General features: G+C 36.7%; 4 protein-coding genes and 1 long non-coding RNA gene across 20 annotated transcripts; 4 read left to right on the plus strand and 1 right to left on the minus strand.

Annotated features, from left to right (window-relative positions):
- The first annotated feature begins 2825 nt into the window (after positions 1–2825).
- On the plus strand, positions 2826–4562 carry LOC106389995 (V-type proton ATPase subunit c''2). Its single transcript, XM_013830359.3, has 4 exons — positions 2826–3086; positions 3193–3270; positions 3951–4121; positions 4211–4562. The coding sequence occupies exons 1-4, from the start codon at positions 2968–2970 to the stop codon at positions 4374–4376; spliced, it is 534 nt and encodes a 177-aa protein (XP_013685813.1). The 5' UTR covers positions 2826–2967; the 3' UTR covers positions 4377–4562.
- A 2055-nt stretch (positions 4563–6617) lies between these two features.
- LOC106389996 (serine hydroxymethyltransferase 3, chloroplastic-like) lies at positions 6618–9685 on the plus strand. Its single transcript, XM_013830360.3, has 11 exons — positions 6618–6823; positions 7085–7314; positions 7401–7596; positions 7665–7839; positions 7926–8043; positions 8119–8354; positions 8433–8537; positions 8624–8710; positions 8807–8914; positions 8997–9069; positions 9249–9685. The coding sequence occupies exons 1-11, from the start codon at positions 6687–6689 to the stop codon at positions 9521–9523; spliced, it is 1740 nt and encodes a 579-aa protein (XP_013685814.2). The 5' UTR covers positions 6618–6686; the 3' UTR covers positions 9524–9685.
- Positions 9686–9889: 204 nt separating this feature from the next.
- On the plus strand, positions 9890–11109 carry LOC106389998 (cytochrome b-c1 complex subunit 7-1, mitochondrial-like). The gene is made up of 4 exons (XM_013830365.3): positions 9890–10099; positions 10195–10352; positions 10558–10605; positions 10898–11109. Exons 1-4 carry the CDS (start codon positions 10006–10008, stop codon positions 10964–10966), a joined length of 369 nt encoding a protein of 122 aa, XP_013685819.1. The 5' UTR covers positions 9890–10005; the 3' UTR covers positions 10967–11109.
- LOC106389997 lies at positions 11096–14880 on the minus strand. 13 transcript variants are annotated; one of them, XR_007320496.1, is made up of 7 exons: positions 14696–14880; positions 13629–14040; positions 12925–13542; positions 12253–12400; positions 12003–12173; positions 11774–11846; positions 11096–11670 (listed from the first exon to the last, which is right to left on the minus strand). XR_007320496.1 is itself a non-coding variant. In XM_048750432.1 (5 exons), exons 2-5 carry the CDS (start codon positions 14016–14018, stop codon positions 11602–11604), a joined length of 1083 nt encoding a protein of 360 aa, XP_048606389.1. In that variant the 5' UTR covers positions 14019–14040; positions 14696–14880; the 3' UTR covers positions 11096–11601. The 13 variants fall into 13 exon arrangements, 2 of the variants coding, with proteins under 2 accessions (XP_048606389.1, XP_048606390.1); XR_002657338.2 differs by lacking the exon at positions 12253–12400; XR_007320491.1 differs by lacking the exon at positions 12253–12400 and having other exon boundaries at positions 11096–11623; positions 11722–11846.
- Positions 14881–15155: 275 nt separating this feature from the next.
- Positions 15156–17199, plus strand: LOC125583463. Of its 4 annotated transcripts, none has more exons than XR_007320500.1 (6): positions 15156–15634; positions 15733–15781; positions 15951–16130; positions 16298–16414; positions 16495–16839; positions 16914–17199. It is a non-coding gene; the product is annotated as an uncharacterized LOC125583463 (long non-coding RNA). The 4 variants fall into 4 exon arrangements; XR_007320499.1 differs by having other exon boundaries at positions 15157–15634; positions 16499–16839; XR_007320497.1 differs by having other exon boundaries at positions 15158–15781.
- Positions 17200–20481: the final 3282 nt, after the last annotated feature.

A 20481-nucleotide genomic window follows, 5' to 3' on the forward strand; every position in this document is an offset into this window, starting at 1 on the left:
TAATGTTTCGTCGTTACGGAAACGTTTTTTTGCACTGAAAAAGTTATGAGAACACCACGAATAAGATTAGTCCAATTGATTATCTGATTGATCTAGGAAGCCTAGATATAGTGTTTCTGATTATTTTATAAAACTTGAATAATGTAAAAAAAGTTCAAGAGACTAATGAATAATAGAGAGCGGTGAAAGAGGCATTGAAATAGTAAAATGGCAGTCCAAAATGACAGTGTAATAAATGGAAAGCGTGAAGATTAAGTAAATTATTTGCTCTTCTTCCCATTCGATTTTGGAGAAAAGATTGCCAATCATACAAAAATTCAAACAAACAAACAAGAGGAACGACCAATAAATTGGTTGGAAATTTAAAAATAATGATATATGAGAGATGGCTTTCGTGCATCGTCTTTGCTAACAATATTCATTTCATTTTCCTTTTCAAAGTTTCTCGGAATTAATACGTGCAAAACTTATAAACTTCCAATTTTAAACAATTCAAATATTTACTATAAGTCTATCATAGTTAAATAATACTAATTTGTAGTAAATGGATTGATTTATATATTTTGACACTCACCCAATATATAAATTAGGGGGTTGGTTGTGTCCAGTCCACTTTCTTCTAATCCAAACAACCTAATTTTCGATTTTAGTAAGAAACATTATCTTTTATACAAATTATATAGTAGACAACCCTATTATCTTTTTGTAACTTATATTTCTAACATATGTTGCTTTCACTTATCTCAGTTTTCTTTTCAAAATGATATAGTTCTCTGAAACATGAGCACATAAAGTATACATTACAAGGAAATGGGTTTAAAAATTAATTTATTTTGTTGTAACAAATAATTTGTTTCTTGGTTAAAAATGAAACAAATAGTATTAAAATAGATTTATAAAACTACAATTTGATTACGGAGTGTACGAATTTGCACCGAAGATTCGCACTTCATTCACATGCTTGCTCAATAAAATCTATAGTTTTTTAAGCAAAATTCAGAACTCATTAAACCAACAATCTCAATACTTGGGACTTTAAAATTTATAGCTTTGATTCTAAACTGGATAAGACTCCAAACTCCAAATTATATGGTGTACGTCGACATATTGATGGAGCTGTCTTAAATTACAATGACTATATATATCATGACTCGTGTGATGCATTTGCCATTTGACTACATATTACTTTTTTCCTGGCAATGAGTAAGCCATTTTATTTTTTCGTAAAATGCTAAAATTTTAAACATTTTATGTTTTTGACAGGAATACAACCAAAATTCGAAGCGAACCAATCAAATAAAAATTAAGCAACACCAAAATATAAAAAAGTCAGAACGACTAAACGATCAGGGAAACGCAAATGCAGGAAAGAATTCATATGATCTCGAATAGCACAAATCCAGTCTTCCAACGACACACAAACAGAGATTAAGACGATGCTCTGATGCACGAATTCTAATCTTTCGAATACTGTATTTTTTTCTTTCTGGTAAAGCACTATTGAATACATGAATGTACATAATTTCTTGAATCGTTTAATAGAAATATTTGGCGGACTACAACATTCTGCTCATCTAGGAGTAAATTTGGAGACGCGGCCTTGTATAACTAAGACCACCATTAACCGAGTGTTTATCCCGGTGCTTAACCTTTAAAAAAAAAAAGGAAGCAGCAGTGCTTAAACAAGCGCAGTAAACGTCGGTTGTTCCTACTGTTCGCGGTTCCACTGACACTTGGCGGCCCGCGATTAGTTTATTTTTAATTTTGTTTTTTTAATCAGACAAAAAAAAGGGGTGAAGATAAAAAAATCACACAACTTCGCAAGTTCGTAGCCAAACTTTCTAGGGGAATCTAGGGGCCGACTCTATAGGAAATGATTAAAAGATGGCTATTATTGACTAATTCATGACTTTTAAAACTAGTTATGGGAAAAGAAAGCACGTTGTAATGATGAAATATACTAAATGGTATAAACAAATAATTGAAAGTACAATTATAATCATTGACATGAATTTTCCTGTTTTCTTTCAACTTTCGTTATGAAGCTGCATAACAAGTGCCCATGCATGTGGTTGTTCTCTAAAATGTAAAGATTCATCTTATACTATTAAATAACATAAACATATTTCGTTGACCTTTTCCATTTAGCTACTAATAATTTTGAAATAGAAACTCAAAAATTTAAAAGTATATATCCTATTTTTTGTGTGTAACAAATGGCATATTAATTATTTTCATCAATGGTTTGTAAACGAAGCCTTGATAAATTTTTAGGATTTACAACCTCCAAAAAAACACATGTGTACTAGTTTAGTCAAATAATTGTATCAACTAAAAATGTTGATAACATAGTAATCAGTTGTTTCCGGCCCTTTTTACGTACTTATTTTATGTTAATAGTATTTTTACATGATCCACCTAATTAAGTTGCGCATGCATGCTTTAAGATTTAAGTATTTGACACCGGAGGGAGAGAACGATTTAACTATATTATATACCTTTACTCAGCTATTCGCCAAAAGGGCCGGTTATGGAAAAAGAGCTAGTATTTCTTTGTTTTTGTTGGGGTAGCCCATCTAATGAGAGCTTCATCATGATGCCACACACCATTACGAAATTCACACTAAACTGAGTAGAAAAAGTGAACAATAATGTTAAGCTTTTCCTTAGTTAAATAAAGCAATGTTCATTTAGTCATGGTTGCTGAAGATTTTAAAACAAGGCCCAAAAGATAAATATTCTTACTGTGCTAAGTAGTCTATGAAATCTCATACAAGAACAAGGCCCAAATCAACGAGTGAAACGTCGTCGTTGTAGCTTTCTTGCATCCGCGGGCGCGTGGTTTTCAATTCTCCAATCGTCTTCAGATCACAGGCCCTGAATAATTTATCCTCCTACGGAGAGAGAGACAAGGGAAACAGATCGTATCATCGCAATAAGCGAGAGAACTAGAGAGAGAGAGAGAGAATGTCTGGAATGGTAGATGCGAGCTCGTGGGGCGCAGCGTTGGTAAGGATCTCGCCGTACACATTCTCGGCAATCGGAATCGCCATCTCGATCGGCGTCTCTGTCCTCGGCGCCGCCTGGTAAAATCCAAATCTTCTTCTTCCTCCTCTCCTGACCCACGTCGTTACAATCATTTTCCTTTCTGAATTTGCGATTCACCAATCCATTTACTTCTCTGATTCAAAGGGGGATTTACATCACCGGGAGTAGTTTGATCGGTGCTGCTATTGAAGCTCCTCGTATCACTTCCAAGAATCTCATCAGGTATGTTAGAAAAGTTGAAGCTTTTGATTAGTTTCGTGGTCCTTTGGTATGATATCATCCGAGCAGCTGATCCATGTGACTCACACACATAATGATTTGAAGAAAAAAGTAGTTGACTTTGGATCTCATCTGGTTGGTAGGGCTATTAAATTTGGTGCATAGATAGTGTGGAGGCTCCTGCTTTTTGATGCTATGAAGCCTATGATAAAACATATGTCTTTCCACACATTTGCAGCAGAAACATATTTATATATATATTTTTATATCACTGAGATAACTAACTGTCACACGAGAGGATAAGTCTGATTTTAAAGCGTCTATGATGACATAATCTTTTGGTGCATTTCCATTCCTCTACTTGATCAGATCCGAGTCATTTCCATACACCATCTCTGAGCCATATTGAGTAGATAACTTGACTCTAAGAAATGCCTAATAGGGACTAGTTTTGTTTGAAATTTTGATTTTTCTATAGCCTCGGACTAAGATGCTCTGTAACAGCTAAATGTTGATACTAGGTCCACAACCCATTTCTGACACAATTGAGCAGCTTTGCTCTTAGGGAATGCTTTACTAGGATTGTTGTGTATGTAATCTGATTGGCTGTTACAGACAGACTTTGATGCTGGAACTATGAAATGACCAAGAAGCATTTGTTCATCTTTATTTTCTTGTCACAGTGTAATTTTTTGCGAAGCTGTAGCTATATATGGCGTTATTGTTGCAATCATTCTGCAAACCAAGTTGGAGAGTGTCCCATCTTCAAAGATGTATGACGCCGAGTCTCTTAGAGCTGGATATGCAATCTTCGCATCTGGAATCATAGTTGGGTTCGCCAACCTTGTATGCGGGTCTGTATAATCATTCCTCGCGGTTTTTCGATTTTTTGGGATTCTATTTTCAAATATGCAACCAAGGGTCCACATTTCCTCTGCTGCAGGTTATGTGTAGGGATCATTGGAAGCAGTTGCGCATTGTCAGATGCTCAGAACTCCACGCTCTTTGTGAAGATTCTTGTGATTGAGATCTTCGGAAGCGCTCTTGGTTTGTTTGGAGTTATTGTGGGGATCATTATGTCCGCACAAGCAACATGGCCGACCAAATAGACACAACCCATCCAGTATGAAACTCTGGGAAGAAGATGGTTTCTTGATTATCTTCATTGTTATATGGATACTCTCATGTCTAAAGAAAAACCAGTGTGAGAACTGAAGAACCTCTTTTGTATCCCTGATTTTTTTTTTGTTTTTGTATTTTTTTTAAAACTTTGGAATAAGCCACTTTGGAGAACATCTTCTTGTTTGTATTCTCTTTTTGGTTGGTAAATTTGTTTTTGTGGTTTTGATAGGAAACCTCATTTTTGCGGTTTCCTGGAAAAATAATCTTTCTGGTTTTGGCGGGAAAACTCGTTTTTGCGGTTTTGGCGGAAAAACTCGTTTTTGCGGTTTTGGCGGAAAAACTGTTTTGGCGGAAAAACTCGTTTTTGCGGTTTTGGCGGGAAAATTTATTAGATTTTGGCGGAAAAACTTGGTTTTAAGGTTTTTGCAAAAAAATTCGGTTTTTCAGTTTTGGCAGGAAAACTCGGTTTTGTTGTTTTGGCTAGAAAACTCGTTTTTGATTTTGACAGGAAAACTCGGATTTTTTGGTTTCGGCGGAAAAAACTGTTTGTGCGGTTTTGGCGGGAAAATTGGGTTTTACGGTATTGGCGGGAAAACATTTTTTGCGATTTTGGCGGGAAAAATCGTTTTTGCGGTTTTCAGTCGGAAAACTCGATTTTGCGATTTTAGCGGAAAAACTCGGTTATACGGTTTTTGCGGAAAAATTCAGTTTTGCGGTTTTGGAGTGAAAACTCGGTTTTGCGGTTTGGCGGGAAAACTCGGTTTTGTGGTTTCGGCAGAAAAACTCGATTTTTCGGTTTCGGCGGGAAAACTCGTTTTTGGTTTCCGTGAGAAATTTTATTTTTACGGTTTGAGCAGAAAAATTCATATTTTGGTTTTGACGGAAAAAAAATGCTTTTGCAAATTTTATATAATTTAATTAAAGTGGTGAAAATCCCCTATATATTATTTGAGAAACATTACAACTTCTTTTTGTAGCCACGTGTCATCACTAAGATGATTCTTAGAATAATTAGAGAAATATGTTGGTCCATCTAATTATATAATAAACTTTTTATTATACTAACAATAAATTCATTATTAATGTACTTTATTATTTCCTTAAATAGAATTTACGGAATTGCCTAATGTGGCTAAAGTATATATGAAAATTAATGATTTTGAATAATAAAGATTTGATAAAAAATATTGTATCTTCTATCATATTTGTTTAATATTAAACTATTAAATAAATTAAACAACCACAATAACCATATAATAAAAAAAATTTAGATTTTTCTGTATATGTTATATTTTGAATTTTTAAAAACGACTATAAATTACTAAAACTGTTAAAAGTCTCACATTCAAATGATTACAAAATTATATAAGTAAAAAGTATAATTTAATTAATTATTAAGATTAATATATATATATATATATCGTTTTAAATTAAACTATAAACCATATAAAATACATAAATCTTTTAGTTTCAAAATTTACTTTGAACAATTTTTTGGTAAAAGTTTTGAACGAACATTGACAACTTATTTTTTTTTTTTAAATTATAAACTATTAAAACTATTAATCCCACAATGAAAATTTGGTTATCAGTAATTATTTTTTTTTTTAAAAGATACAAATGATAAAAAAAAACTATATGAGTAGAAATCATCATTTAATGGATATTAATATTAAAAATATACTAAAATATACTATGTATGTTAGTATCATTTAAATTTAATTACGTATCCTATCAAATATTAAAAAAAATATTTTTAGATTAATAAAATTGATTTATATGTTCGCACCAATTTAATTATATATTTAATAGTTACTGACTTTTAATACATTAAATAATTTTTATATATAATGTTTATCCCGCGCAAGGCGCGGATCTTAATCTAGTCTATATATATAATTGAAAACCCGTGGATACACTATTACCTTATTGTATTTATCCAACATAAATATGAATTTTAAAATTAATACTCATGATTAAACCAATTAATCATGGATAAAAACCCAATCCATTATTAGTGGGTTTGGGTAAACCCATGGGTAATTACCCAGGTTAACATCCCTATTCATGGGTCTAGTAGTAGTATTCATGGTTAGTTGCTGTTGGTACACAAACCCACCCAACTAAACCAGATAATCCAGTCTATACAAATTGGTAACCTAGCACAGCCGGTTTATCCTAAACCAAACATCGAAGCAGACGGCGTCGTTTGTCGATATTATTTCTCGGTGTTTGTTCTGTTCTTGGAACCTGGAGTTTTTTGTTTTGTTGGGTTTGCGTAAACCCTACATATATATATGTATGTGTACGTCGTCACTCACACCATCTGCTACAGCGTATACTTTACATATTCGTCTTCCTTCTCAGATTCCCTCCCATCTCCACTTCTTAGCGACCTCGTCTCGCAAAGCTCGAAACTTTTTCTACCATACCGGTAAGTGTTGCCTGTTTTTTTTTTTTTTGTCGTTTTCCTCGCTTTTCTTTTCTGGGTTCTTAGTTCCGATTCTATTTGGACCAGGAGCTGATAATATGATACGTCCACTTCGTTGTCTCAGATTGGTTGTGTCTAATTTCGTTCATTAAGTTTGAGTCTTTCTATCAGCTTTTTCTCTGTCGAATTGCTTTTTGCTAGTAACGGCCTGTCTGTGTGTTGTCTACCTGTTACTATTGAATTTGTGTGTGTGTGTGTGTGTAGAAGTAGAGAAAAGATGCAAGCTTGTTGTGGAGGTACTTCAATGGGGTCTCTTCAGCAACCTGCACGGGTTCAAGGACCTGTCTTTGCTCCAATCATCTCCCCAGTGACCAAATTCTCTCAGCAACTGAAGCTCAGTTTCCCGAGACCTTGCCCTTCTTTGTTTCTGAGAAAAAGCTCGGTCTTTGAAAGTAGAGCGTCTTCTGTCTCGGCACCTGATGTGGAGACTACCAGTAAGAGAGTTTTAACTTTCACTTTTTTGATTATGTGAAGGAAGGAAATAGTTATTTATTCCATGCGTGGTTTTGATTATGTCTAGGCAATGAGATCCCATTCGAGGACTATGGTCGTCGTGAAGTGGATCCAGAGGTCGATGAGATAATCACCAAGGAGAAAAACAGACAGTTCAGGAGCTTGGAGCTTATTGCGTCCGAGAATTTCACTTCTCGAGCTGTTATGGAGACTGTTGGATCATGCCTTACCAACAAGTATTCCGAGGGTCTTCCTGGTAAAAGGTAATGAAGTCTGAAAAGAACGAGTTTTGTGTCCCTACCCTTTTGCTAATAATGTCCATGTCTCACAGGTACTATGGTGGCAATGAGTTTATAGATCAGTTGGAGACACTTTGCCAGAACCGTGCTTTAGCGACCTTCCGGTTAGATTCTACCAAATGGGGTGTGAATGTTCAGCCGTTATCTGGTTCACCTGCAAACTTTGCTGTCTACACCGCCATACTCAAGCCTCATGATCGTATCATGGTTAGTGAAGATTGTTTTGCACTCTTCACTTCATTTGTTCTTATGCGTTTGAGATATTGGTTTCATGACTTAATGGCTTTGTTTAGGGTTTGGATTTACCTCATGGTGGACATCTATCACATGGGTTCATGACTGCCAAAAGACGTGTGTCTGGAACTTCGATATACTTTGAGTCCATGCCTTATCGGCTTGATGAATCAACAGGTGGTCCATTTTTTGATGATAGGGATCTCTGCAAACTACTTAGGCTATTTCCTGATGTCTGAATGTTTTGAGCAGGCATTGTGGACTATGATATGCTCGAGAAAACTGCTGTACTGTTCCGACCAAAGCTTATAATTGCAGGAGCTAGTGCGTACAGCCGAGACTTTGACTATCCTCGCATGAGGAAGATCGCAGACTCAGTTGGTGCTTTTCTGATGATGGATATGGCTCACATCAGTGGGCTTGTGGCTGCTTCTGTGGTAGCTGATCCTTTTGAGTATTGTGATATTGTTACAACAACCACTCACAAGGTATTGTTTGTTTGTTCTTGAATCTGAAATATAATTTCCATAAGAATTTATACAAAATCTGATACTTTTCCGTATCAGTCTTTGAGAGGTCCGAGAGGTGGCATGATCTTCTTCAAGAAGGATCCAGTTAATGGGGTTGAACTTGAATCTGCCATTAACAATGCTGTCTTCCCTGGTTTGCAGGTTGAGATATTCACCATTCCTTCAAGTTTCTCTTAAATAATTTTCTTTAGACGTGATTAAAAGTTCTTCGTGTTGTATGTATCTAGGGTGGCCCTCATAACCACACAATTGGAGGATTAGCAGTCTGCTTGAAACATGCACAGTCGCCGGAGTTCAAGGCTTACCAGAAAAGAGTACTAAACCCTTTTAACTTGATCGTCAAGTTCTTCTTCACCTCATAGAGTTAAAAAAAAAACTTAACTTATGAGAATCGTTTGTTGCTTGTTTAGGTTGTGGCTAACTGTAGGTCGCTAGCTAACCGATTGGTTGAGCTCGGGTTTAAGCTGGTTTCTGGCGGCAGCGATAACCACTTGGTTCTTGTTGATCTTAGACCATTGGTAAGTTCTTACAATCTATATTGATTGCATGATGCAATAGACCGGAGGATCACTTCTCAATCATTATCTTTGGTATGGTTAGGGAATGGATGGTGCACGGGTTGAGAAAATCTTAGACATGGCATCTATTACACTCAACAAGAACTCTGTCCCTGGTGAGAGAGAGCCTCTTCCCTTATTCTTTTATTTTGTTTCTTCTCATCTAAAAAGTTGCTAGTCATTTACTTAATCCTGATAGAAACAAGATTAGTCTTTGGAAGTCATAGAGTGCATTCGATATGTGTGAGTTTGATTGTCACAGAGCTATAAAATTGTGTGTGAAAATGTGAAACAGGGGACAAGAGTGCGTTGGTTCCAGGGGGAATAAGGATAGGAACGCCTGCAATGACGACAAGAGGACTGTCAGAGAAAGACTTTGTGGTTGTTGCTGACTTGATCAAGGAAGGTGTGGAGATAACGATGGAAGCCAAGAAGCTGGTTTCGGGAACAAAGCTTGGAGAGTTCACCAAGTTTGTGACATCTCCTGAGTTCCCATTGAGAGAGAGAGTGGAGAGTCTCAAGGATAGAGTCGAATCCTTCACCTCTCGTTTCCCCATTCCTGGAGTTTGAAAGTTACTAAAAGAAGAAAACAGATGATGTCTTGTTGTACCTTTTGATTATCTATCATTGAACATTTTCTCTCTTAGGGTTTTATCAGCTCCTTAAGCTTGTGTGTGTCCCAAGTTTCTTACAAAAAAAAGATAATTAGAGAGAAATTCCGTTTGAATCTTACTAATATTTCGTATGGTACACAAAACCCAGCAAACTGAACCAAGAGCCAAATTGTATAATTCAGTCTTTACAATTTGCTGACTAAGCACAACCGATCTATCCAAAACCAAATAATCAAATTAAATATCCTTTCGACGGCGTCGTTTTATCATTTGAGCAGCTCTCTCAGACGAATAACCCATTTAATCCGCCCATTACAGGCCCAATAACACGCCAGTTAAACGACGTCGCTTTAATCGTTTGTAAATTTGCCCTTTTATGTCTCTCCCAGATATTGAAAACTAGCAGCTAATCGAGAGAGAGAGAGAGAGAGAGAGAAGATGTCTTCGTTTCTGCAATCCTTCCTGGATCCAAAGAAGAACTTCCTAGCTCGTATGCACATGAAAGCCGTCTCCACTCGCCTCCGTAGATACGGTCAGATCTCTCTATCCAAATCCCTAATTTCTCAATCTCGATTTGTGTTTGCTGAGGAGTGAATCTGTTTTTCGTTGATTCTGATTCTGATTCAGGTCTGAGGTACGATGATACGTACGATCAGTATTACCACATGGACATCAAAGAGGCCCTGAACAGGTTGCCCAGGGAGGTCGTCGACGCCCGTAACCAGCGTCTCAAGCGTGCCATGGATCTCTCCATGAAGCACGAGTACCTTCCCAAGGATCTTCAGGTACTGATCTTTGATATTTTGAGTCTGCGATGATGAAATGAATCTTTAGATTACACAGTTCCAAAATATATATTTAGTAGAGAGAAGAAAAGTGAATTGATTATCCATAATAAATAGATGCTTGTATTCTATTATGATGTGTTAAGCTTAAGCTACTTAATAATGTTTAACGTTGTAACTTGAGGATTGTTAATTCTATATACAGGCCGTGCAGACTCCATTCCGTAGCTACCTTCAGGAGATGCTGGCTCTCGTAAGTCTCTCTCTCTCTTTTGATGTTTTTCTTTTTTTTTTTATAAAAAAAATAATCGCATTCTTGCGTGTACATGCTTTGTTTAGAACTCTGAGATGCATTTGATTTTTGTTTGCTATTTAAAGCAAGTTAGCTGTTCTGATCTTCTGTTTTCATATTCCCTCAAGTCTTGCATCAGATAGAATACTCTTTACAGTGCTTCATCGTTGCCTACTGTAGCTTCTCTTTATACATGGATCCTCATCATCAGTAATTCACTGTCGTCAATCATCACTTTTCTTTGTTTTTGCAGGTTGAGAGGGAAAGAAAGGAACGAGAAGCCTTGGGAGCTTTGCCACTCTACCAGCGCACACTTCCTTAGGCATACTTTCCCTCCCCCTTTCTTTCTTATGATGATGATCAACTCTGTTTTTCTGCATAAAACTCATCTCCAAATGGATGACATTGATATTTTGTTGTTACATTTTCGTGTTTGCTGGCTTGAATAAAATCGAAACTCAACTCTGTGCCTTGCTCAATGATTTTCATTTTTTTTTTTCAGTTTGCTTCGTTGTTATGAACAGTGAAAGATATTTCCCTACATATTATATGAGTTTTAATTTGGCCTTTCGAGCACATTAAAATTGGGAAAATAAACTTGTGGGATTTCAACAATATTTATCAACATGATAATCATTCATTCATATGATAGAGACCCATGTTATGATGAGACCCGTGTTACTACAAGTTTTCGGAGGATTTTACTTCCAACGAATATATCCCTCTCTCCTTTTGTTTTGATTCAGTGAGGAAGCAACTAGTTAAGACAACATTTTAAATTGGATTTACGTGGAGAACCACAACATATCTTTAAAGAAAGATTCCATACATTTGATACATATAGAATTAACGAATCCATGTAAACAGAGTGAGCTTGCTTGGAGAATCCACAATGCAAATCCGAATAACTAAGCAGCGAATGCTACCACTTCTTGCCTTTCAGAGTCCGAAGATATCTCAATCAAGTCTAACACATTGTCTGCGTTCATCCAGAAAATGTGTGGAGTCCTTATTCTTAAAGCAATTCTGAGAACACATCAGAACAAGGAATCAAGAGCACAGAGTATAGTATTTTACTATTTTCACGTATGTGGATACAAATACCCTGTTCATGCCATTTAACTCTTACATCTCTCTCAGTCTCACCATGCCACAACGCTTATTCCCCAAAGAATTGAAGAATGAGCGTCAAAGGAATATGCCTTTGGAAATAACAAAAAAAAAAGAAAAAGTAAAAATAACAGCAGTGTGGGCTACGTCTGTATATAGCAGAATTGCTTAGAACGTTAAAAATACTAAGACATAAATAGCATTAACATAATGCAGTTCTACTGAAGCAAGCAGATCAGAAACAATACCAAAAGGAAGACACCGTGAGACGTAACGAATGAACTACAAAGTACAGAGAAACTACTCGATCTTCACATGTTGTCAGCAAATTTATCCAATCAGGCTGTAAATATATTTTAAGGAAACCTGCTCGAAAGCACAGCTTTAAAGTCCTGTGGACAAGTCCGACTCCAGGACACCTGAAACAAGCCGCATAATCAAAAAGCGACAATATAAAAATCAATTATGTTTTGAGAAAGAACATGTATGATATTGCACCATTCAGATGGCCATGGGAGAAGTCGTAAACCCCAGCATCAAAGTTAGATCTCTAAAAGCAAAAAGTCTGTATGCCACGAACAAAGCGATACTGTTCTAGGGATGATGAGTAGGAAACTCACACCGCTATGCAACACACTTCATAGAGCTACAAGTAGAAGCACTGAATAGATCAGACACAAGTTTGGATATGCACTGAACGAAAAATCCACATATTACTGATACTGACGAGGACAAGACGACTGACCCATCTTGCCACACAAGTAACAAGACGAGGTCAAGAATATCAACACACAAGTCTGCCCCCAAACGAGGAGAATAAATTCATTATCTACAAAATCGACATCACAGAATAAAAGACGACACCAATAGAACAGCCCTTAAAAAATATGATATCTCAGAGTATGTATACATGAATTTTGCTTTATTCTATTAAAATAGAGGAAGCTAACTGAAATCTGACAGAGCAGTAAAAAAGAACACCGTAATGAACCTCGTAAATATTCATTCTAATCAGAGTCTCGGTACATACTTATATTCTGCTGTCTACACACTGGAAAACAACACTATATGACAGTTGATTCCACATGTCAGGACAAAAAGAAAAAGAATAAATGCTGATTGATACTAGCAAAATTGACTGCGTGTACCAGCAGATATCAAATTTCTTACCTCCATCAAATGTTCATCATCTGATATATTAAGAGAAAGACGGAGATCAGTTAACGACGTTTCTTGTTCCCAACTTAGTGGACCAGAAGCGAACAAGTTCCCCAAAGTACTGCGGTAAGTATATAGTTCAGACCTACAGGAACTTCTTGCTCCATCGCCTGCTAATGAATCCTCCCGCCTAGCTTCTTCTTCCCCAAGGCCACAATGAGATTCAGCATCGCTGCTACATGATTCTGCCTGTTGACTAAAGCCATCTAGCATACAAGGTCGCATGTTACTCCCATCATAACTAGTGGCGCTACAACTACCAACTGAGCACGCATCGCTATCGTAACAATCATCAGCGACTAAGCTCTCACTAAGACCTTTTGATCTTACCCTGACCGTTTGACAGCAACCAGTTTGGGGATTCTTGGAGGAACCTTCCAGTGATCGTATCTTCTTGGTCTTTCCTGTGTATGATTCAGCACACTCAGACCAGTTGTGAGGTAACAGCCTCTTTAATACTCTAGGAGAGACAACACTAGGCTCGCGGAGAAGTATGCCTTTCATTTGAGGCTGCAGCTTCCGATGTAGGTCTGGTCCAGTGAGTGTGGATGACTTCGCAGAACCTGATATCTGAAAAAAATGATTACAAAACAGTTTAGTCAGCTCATAAGCAAATTAGTTATAGATTATTTCAAACAAAGAATGAATAACGTTACCTTTCCAATTGCAAGCCATCTCTCATCTTGCCACGACTGACGAACCCTGACGTTTGCCTTGTGAAAAGTAAACTCTGCAGGAGTCCCAAGCAACCGAACCACATAGTACTTTCCAGATAACTCTTCACGAACAGTGGCAGCTTTCCAGGAGAAATCATCAAGAACTTCCACCAGTTCACCACTCTTCCATCGCTCTACATCCACTTGCGGAGGACACGGCCTAATCATCTTCCTTGGAGCTCTCTCCACCACTGCATCCTCGTGGAAAGAGTAGTATCTAACACTGTAGGTATGTCCATTACCTGAGATTATCTCAGCGCATCGCCACGCACCATAAGGCGCCTCTTTGCTGCTAAATACCTCAACTCTACTTCCTTTTCTGAATCTCATGGTAACCAAGTCCACTTAACACCTGAAAAAGTAAAAAAAAAATCCCTATATTATAACGCTACTTTAAAATCATACCATTCGACACATTCTTAAACAGTTACTACTATCCTGACTAAAGCTCAGTAACACAGATATCAAACAAAGGTTCCTAATAAACTCCGTCTGAAACGTATTTGCTTAATATAATAATCCGAATCAAAATAAGTTGAATCAATTTGTAAACAGAAATAAAGAAACAAACATAATCGAGATCATTCACATGAAAAAAAAAAAAAAAAAAAACAAATCAAGATCAATTCAAACTTAATTCTTCAGATAGCAGAAGATCATACATACATTGTTTAGAATGTTGAAAAAAACACAGCCTTAATAGTTATCATCCTGATCAAAGCTCAGTAACAAAGATTTCAACAAAGGTTCCAAATAAACTCGTCTTAAAACGTGTTTGCTTGATTTAAGAATCTGAAATCAAATTAAGATGAATCAGTATAATCATCCGTAAAACAGAATCAAAGAAACCAGCATAACCGAGATCAATCACATGAAATACAAAACGAATCAAAGATCAATTCAAGCTCAGCTCCAAATAAACTAGCGAAGAAGAATCTCGATCAAAGGGATGAACAGTAACATGGAAACAACAGAAGATAAGAAAAAATCGAGCAAGAGATCATCACCTTCTGGAATGTTTGGATGAGATAATCGCCGGGAATTTTCGAAATTCGTCTCTTGATTTTTCTTAAATGACTGATTGAAATATTGGAAGAGGAATTGGGGATTAGGGTTTCAAGTAATGTAGATATGCAAAGAAGATTGGGCGTTACGAAATTTATATTTATTTTGGTTTTTGTTTTTGTGACGTGGGTTTTAAGTTTATTTCTGTAAACCAGAAATAGGTGACAACCCATACATTAATTACGTTTCACTCGCTTCATTAGTGCGTGCTCACGCGCGTTAATTGTGTTCTTGAGTTTTTCGATACGCGTTTAAAGGCAGCTTCAATATAGATCATTAAGTGGTTTAATAAAATCAACTTACAATATGTGGTTTAATAAAAAAATTATTTTGCACAAATTGATATGTATGGTGTACACTCAAGCCTATCTGGTTTTGCTTATCTTTATATATAAAGGAGGGTTTCAATCCCTCCTGGTGATGCCAACAAGGATGACACGTCAGAAATAGGAAGCCTCCTGCGTTGACACGTCAGATACGCTCCGTATCACTTAAAGCTCTGTCGGAACGGGCTTCACGTTGGCTTCGTCACGTACATAATTAACATACGAATCTATAATTATTATTGTTTCCGTTTGGGCTTTCATTTATATTCGTTGTTATTATTTAGCTTCATAGAGCCCATTTATAAAGAGTAAGTCATCTACTCAAAACGCTACGTTTTTGATTCTATGGTTTTATCCTGTCTTTTTTCTCAGCCGCTGCGATACCATACCCCACTCTAGGGTTTCGATCGAGATGTTTCATCTTCTTCCTACGGATTCAGAAATCTACCAGTTACAGATTCATCATCTTAAAGTTCTTATTAGATCCATCATCCATGATCTACTTTGAATGCGAGATTCGCTCATGCAAGGCGGTGTATCTACGGGTATAAAAAGGTATGCTTCACTCATCTCAAAACCATCTTTCCAACAAGACTCCGATAGGAAACGAACCGGAAAGAACTCAAACAGCGGCGCTTCTGCGGTTTCCTCAGGTGTGAAGCTAGCTCAGGATCATCACGGGGCAAAAAGAATCCTATTCAGGTAACATTATCAAGGCCAAAGGCTATAAAGTCGCTTTCTTGATTAAAAACATTGATTTTTTGTTTCAAGGATAAGATGAGTTAGTGGAATCAAAGCCTTGCTTGATATTAACATAAATCGTTTATTGCTTTATGTTTGACCCCGTGTGTTTTTTTTTTTTGCAATCCAGATGCTATTTAAGAAGGCTAATCTAGCAATATAAAGAGAAGAGAAAATCGCTATTATAAGTTCCAACAGGTGCAGGAAGAGTATATTACTGAAGCTAATTATTAGTTTAGAGAAAGCAATGAAAGGTGCAGTTGTTCTTGGAGAGCACAATGTAGTGCCAAACTACTTTGAACAGTTTCAGGTATGTGTCTCTTCTATAGCTAAACAGTTGAGATAAGTTAGTTAGTCTCTTGACATGATTTTGGGTTCGTTATCAACGTACCGTTGAGTAAGTGTCTCTCAATACAATTTTCCAAAAAATATCTCCTTAAATGATTGTAAATTAAATCAATACATCAAACACCGCAGCTTAGGTGGAGTCAACCAAAATCGTCCCGGAAGTGGCTCCAAGTATGGTGGTGTCCAGTAACTTAAGAGCGTAACACTTACGATCTAAACGTATACATTCTCAACAATCCTCTGCAGGTGAAAATAAAATCTATACACTTTTCATAGACTCTCATGCGGCACAAGTTGGAAACATACATTAACTCATTGTCATATAGTCAGGCGGAGTTTCTTTACTCTAGGAAAGTTGAGGCCATCGAAACTTGCAACGGATGCTGCTATGTTTCGTGTTCCCAAATGTTCAAAAAAAACTGCAGTGTGGACTATCATCCTTCAGCCGCACGATATGTATTGCCATAGCTGCAATCGGTGCCGCCACGTGATACTCCGCCTCTTTGAAAGACTACTCATGGAGCTTGGGTTTAGAATAGCTGTGTTTGTTGTTTTCGACTCAGCATCTAACTTGCGATGGTTGTCTCAGATAAGACAGAAACAGCTGTATTGCTTTCGACTCAACAATGACATCTAACAAATGTTTGTGCCACAGAGTTGACACTGAAATGGTAGGTTGCACAAAACTATTGTCTCCTACAACAATGCATACATTTTCTTAAACACATATTGCATTGTTATGCAGGGACAAGGTGGATGAGGGTGGGAGCAGTGTCGCAGAACCCATACGGGCGTTACCAGATCCTACGCCTATGAAGCCAAAGAGCATTTACGATTTTGAGTAAAACTCATAATAATGTGCCCTCTAATCTCAAGCAGCTCAATTGTCATCTACTATCTTTTAATAGATTCTGCTTCCAGTTTATTAATTGTAAGGCCTTTTAAATCTTCGTCCTATATAATTATTTGGGTTTTTATTACAAATAAAAACTTTCACATCTAAATATGTTAATAATAATACATTGCCAGTATAGCTTCGTCCTATACAGTTTCGATCTCCTTATTAACTCTTCTGATAAGTGAAAATCTACCAAAAAGCTAATACATTGCCAGTATAGCTTCGAACACCCATGAAGAAGTGTAACGGTTAAGCGGTACAATCACAGGTCTGCCTTCGACGCATGGTTACAACACGGGTTAAGTACATTAATATGCCAAAAGCTTTAAATCTCTCCTATTTTCAGTGCAGTTATAGAAATAATGTGACCATACATTTTTAAACTATGAAAATACACGAAACAAAAGTCTTTTATAAATAACATGTTTTACGTACATAGATCCACCACCCCCCCCTCCCCCCCCCCCCCCCCCCCCCCCCCATAAAACAAAAGTCTAATCTCAACATCAAAAAACATATAGTCTACAAATATGATTCAGCTTACCAGTATACATAAACTTAATATAAAACATATTATTTTATGTTTTAAAAAATAAAAATGAAAACCCTCATATGAATGTTTAATACACATAACTGACATATAACTGATAGCTTAATCAATTGATAAAATTTAATACACATAACTGACATATAATATTTCATGTCATCTATGAGTATTATATGTATTAAGAACAAATCAAATAGTGTTATCTTTTTGTTACCTAATAATTGCTATTAAAAATATAATGCAACTATTAAAATCAAAATTTACATTACAAATTAGTTTATATGTAATATATTTTACTGTAAATTTTTTTCGTACGTTTTTGTGATCATTTGTATTTTTTAAAAAAGATTTAATCAGAAATCACACAATTTCAATGGAATTTAACAGTTTTTGGAGTAGTAAAATATAAGCAAGAATAAACATAAATAAAAAATTTACAGTATAATATAAACACAAATAAATAATATATATTTTTAACCCAACAAAGCATTTGACTAATTGTCACTTATATATCAAGTTTTATAATAGAAATTTATCTAACTATTCTAATTATTTTTTATTGACAATCCCGCCCGTAGGGCGGGCCGGCCCTAGTGTAATATATTCAAGCCTTATACCCTCGAGAATTTTGAAAAAAATTATATAAATAGGTTACAAAATTTGTAAAAATTTTTTTTTTAGACCACCAAATTATAAAATCTTTACTAAATCGTCTAAAGACCCTAATATCTCAGGGCCGGCCCTAAATATATTTAGTGAATTTTAAAATGGGTCAATGCAAAATTTACGTGAAAAACGTATAATACCAAAGTTAACACTATATACTACTCCCTCCGTTCCTTAATGATAGACTTTTTAAAAAAAAAATTGTTTCAAAAAGATGTATTTTTTGTGTTTTCTATGATAAAATTGTAAACTTCAAGAAAATTAATTCACTTTATTGAATTACTATTGGTTAAAAGTTATTGAAAATTAAAAATTACAGAAAACAATACATTTATTATGGTAGTTTAATGTGTTTTATTAATATGTGTGAAAATACTAAAAAGTCTATCATTTAGGAACAGAGGGAGTATTAAATACTGGGATGATGATTTCCACACTGTAATGTGATTTTCACACTGTAATATTCTATTAAAATTTTACCAGAAAAACGTATAATACCAAAATTTACATGAGATATCATTGATGGCCTTGTGGTTTTAATGAGATTCTCACACACGATTGTCAGAGGTCGCGAGTTCGACTCTCTGACAGCGAGACGGTACTGAAATCTCTCCAAAAAAATCTTGTAGCAGATGGCTCACGGGTTTCTACGGTGCTAATGGGATTTTTCTGGATGCGGGGCTTTTCGGGGTGGGATTAGTCACTATAAAAACAATTACCCTCAACAGCTTATGAATAGCTTTCAGACCCAAAACGAGACGTAAAGTCAGAGAGAGGTGAGAGAAAACACTCTCAAGCCCCTCTCCACCCCAAACCCTTTTTCTCTTGGCGCCGCTTCTCTATTTTCATCTCTGGTGACAGTCGGTCGCCAACCCAAATTGCTCCATCTGTCCATCCTCAATCTTGTTGTGCCCCGATTTACCCACCTCCTCGTTGCTTTTCAACTCTAGTTCTTTGCTCGGATTGCGGCTGGATCCGGTGAACCAAAAAGGTCGATGGGTGTGTACTCGTCTTCCCCAGAGTGATGGCGAGGTGGTGGATGGTCATAGCGCAGCAGGAGGCTTCGATTTGAAGGTAGATTTAGGGTTTGGACTTCGATTAGATCTGGGTCAGATCTCTCTTGGAGGCTCGCCGGTGCTGCAGGGTGTTGTTGCCTCTGCCTTTCCGGTTTGTTCCGCCTCCTCGATCTCCCCTTGTCTCTGTCTTCGGTTGCTTAGCTAGAACTTCTCCATTTTGACCTTCGGGTCCGAGATGAAGCGATGTTGAGGGCTTCGCTGGGGACTTCTCCTTTGTTCTGATTTCGCAACAGCCACCATGGCATTTTTGAAGGGTTCAATTTGTCTGGTGGTCGAGATAGCTCAGGGTTTGCTGTTCTCTATTTTGTCTCTGCCTTGCGACGAGCCTCTCTCATTCTCTGCCTGTTGTTGGGAGTTCATACTCCTCTGTTTCCTTAGTTTCAGAAGAAAGCTAACAGTCGTGGCATGCCCTTTTCGATGCTCAGCCGCCATATTCGTTTGTGCTCTGCTCACCCGACAAGACCAGAGTTCAGCCATTAATTCCTCCGCTTCCGTCTGCCAGTATTCCTCCGATGCTTCAGCTACTGGCCTATTTGTGTCCGGTTGGATTCTCAGGGCTTGAGGCATCACCTTTCCGGAGTGAGCTTCGTCTGGAGTGGACTGCAATGGATGAGATAGCCGGACCACAGCCTGGTCAACCATGCTCGTCTGTCCTCATGTCGCAGTCGCCTTTGGGACGGTCTGCAGTGCCTCAGACTGTTCTTCGGTTGTTAACTCTATTGATCTCTTCTCTTGCTACAGGTTCCGGTATCAAGGCCAAGAAGTGATCTACTAACACTGAATGGTTGTTCTGAAAAGTTCATTGCCAAGCTTTAATCTGATCTTTAGGAATTAAGATTGAACCTTTTCTTGTTTTAGAGAGGTATTTTTTTACCTTTTTTGTGGCTCTCTTTAGCATTTGTGCTTTAATTAGCCTATTAGATTTCTAGGGATTTGAGTTTTTCAAAACCTGTAATCTCCTTGTGTCATTAACTAGTTAATGAAAATTCACATACTTAAGAGACAAATTTTTTTTTTTTACATACCTACTTTAGAGGCAGAACCGTGCTTACCCATATGAAAAATATTGATTAGCTTATGTTTTAGAGGTTTTTTTGAACTAAATGTTTAAGAGTTTTACTTAAAA

Source organism: Brassica napus, chromosome C3, assembly GCF_020379485.1.
Source record: "Brassica napus cultivar Da-Ae chromosome C3, Da-Ae, whole genome shotgun sequence".
Classification (NCBI taxonomy): domain Eukaryota; kingdom Viridiplantae; phylum Streptophyta; class Magnoliopsida; order Brassicales; family Brassicaceae; genus Brassica; species Brassica napus.

Coding starts and splice junctions, on each gene's coding strand:
- LOC106389995 (XM_013830359.3), top strand. CDS start 2,968: ATGTCTGGAATGGTAGATGCGAGCTCGTGGGGCGCAGCGTTGGTAAGG. Junction 3,271..3,950: donor ACTTCCAAGAATCTCATCAG/GTATGTTAGAAA, acceptor TTCTTGTCACAG/TGTAATTTTTTGCGAAGCTG. Junction 4,122..4,210: donor TTCGCCAACCTTGTATGCGG/GTCTGTATAATC, acceptor CCTCTGCTGCAG/GTTATGTGTAGGGATCATTG.
- LOC106389996 (XM_013830360.3), top strand. CDS start 6,687: ATGTATGTGTACGTCGTCACTCACACCATCTGCTACAGCGTATACTTT. Junction 6,824..7,084: donor AAACTTTTTCTACCATACCG/GTAAGTGTTGCC, acceptor GTGTGTGTGTAG/AAGTAGAGAAAAGATGCAAG. Junction 7,840..7,925: donor AGCCTCATGATCGTATCATG/GTTAGTGAAGAT, acceptor GGCTTTGTTTAG/GGTTTGGATTTACCTCATGG.
- LOC106389998 (XM_013830365.3), top strand. CDS start 10,006: ATGTCTTCGTTTCTGCAATCCTTCCTGGATCCAAAGAAGAACTTCCTA. Junction 10,100..10,194: donor CACTCGCCTCCGTAGATACG/GTCAGATCTCTC, acceptor ATTCTGATTCAG/GTCTGAGGTACGATGATACG. Junction 10,353..10,557: donor ACCTTCCCAAGGATCTTCAG/GTACTGATCTTT, acceptor TTCTATATACAG/GCCGTGCAGACTCCATTCCG.
- LOC106389997 (XM_048750432.1), bottom strand. CDS start 14,018: ATGAGATTCAGAAAAGGAAGTAGAGTTGAGGTATTTAGCAGCAAAGAG. Junction 13,543..13,628: donor GATGGCTTGCAATTGGAAAG/GTAACGTTATTC, acceptor CATTTTTTTCAG/ATATCAGGTTCTGCGAAGTC. Junction 12,174..12,924: donor ATGATGAACATTTGATGGAG/GTAAGAAATTTG, acceptor GGCTTGTTTCAG/GTGTCCTGGAGTCGGACTTG.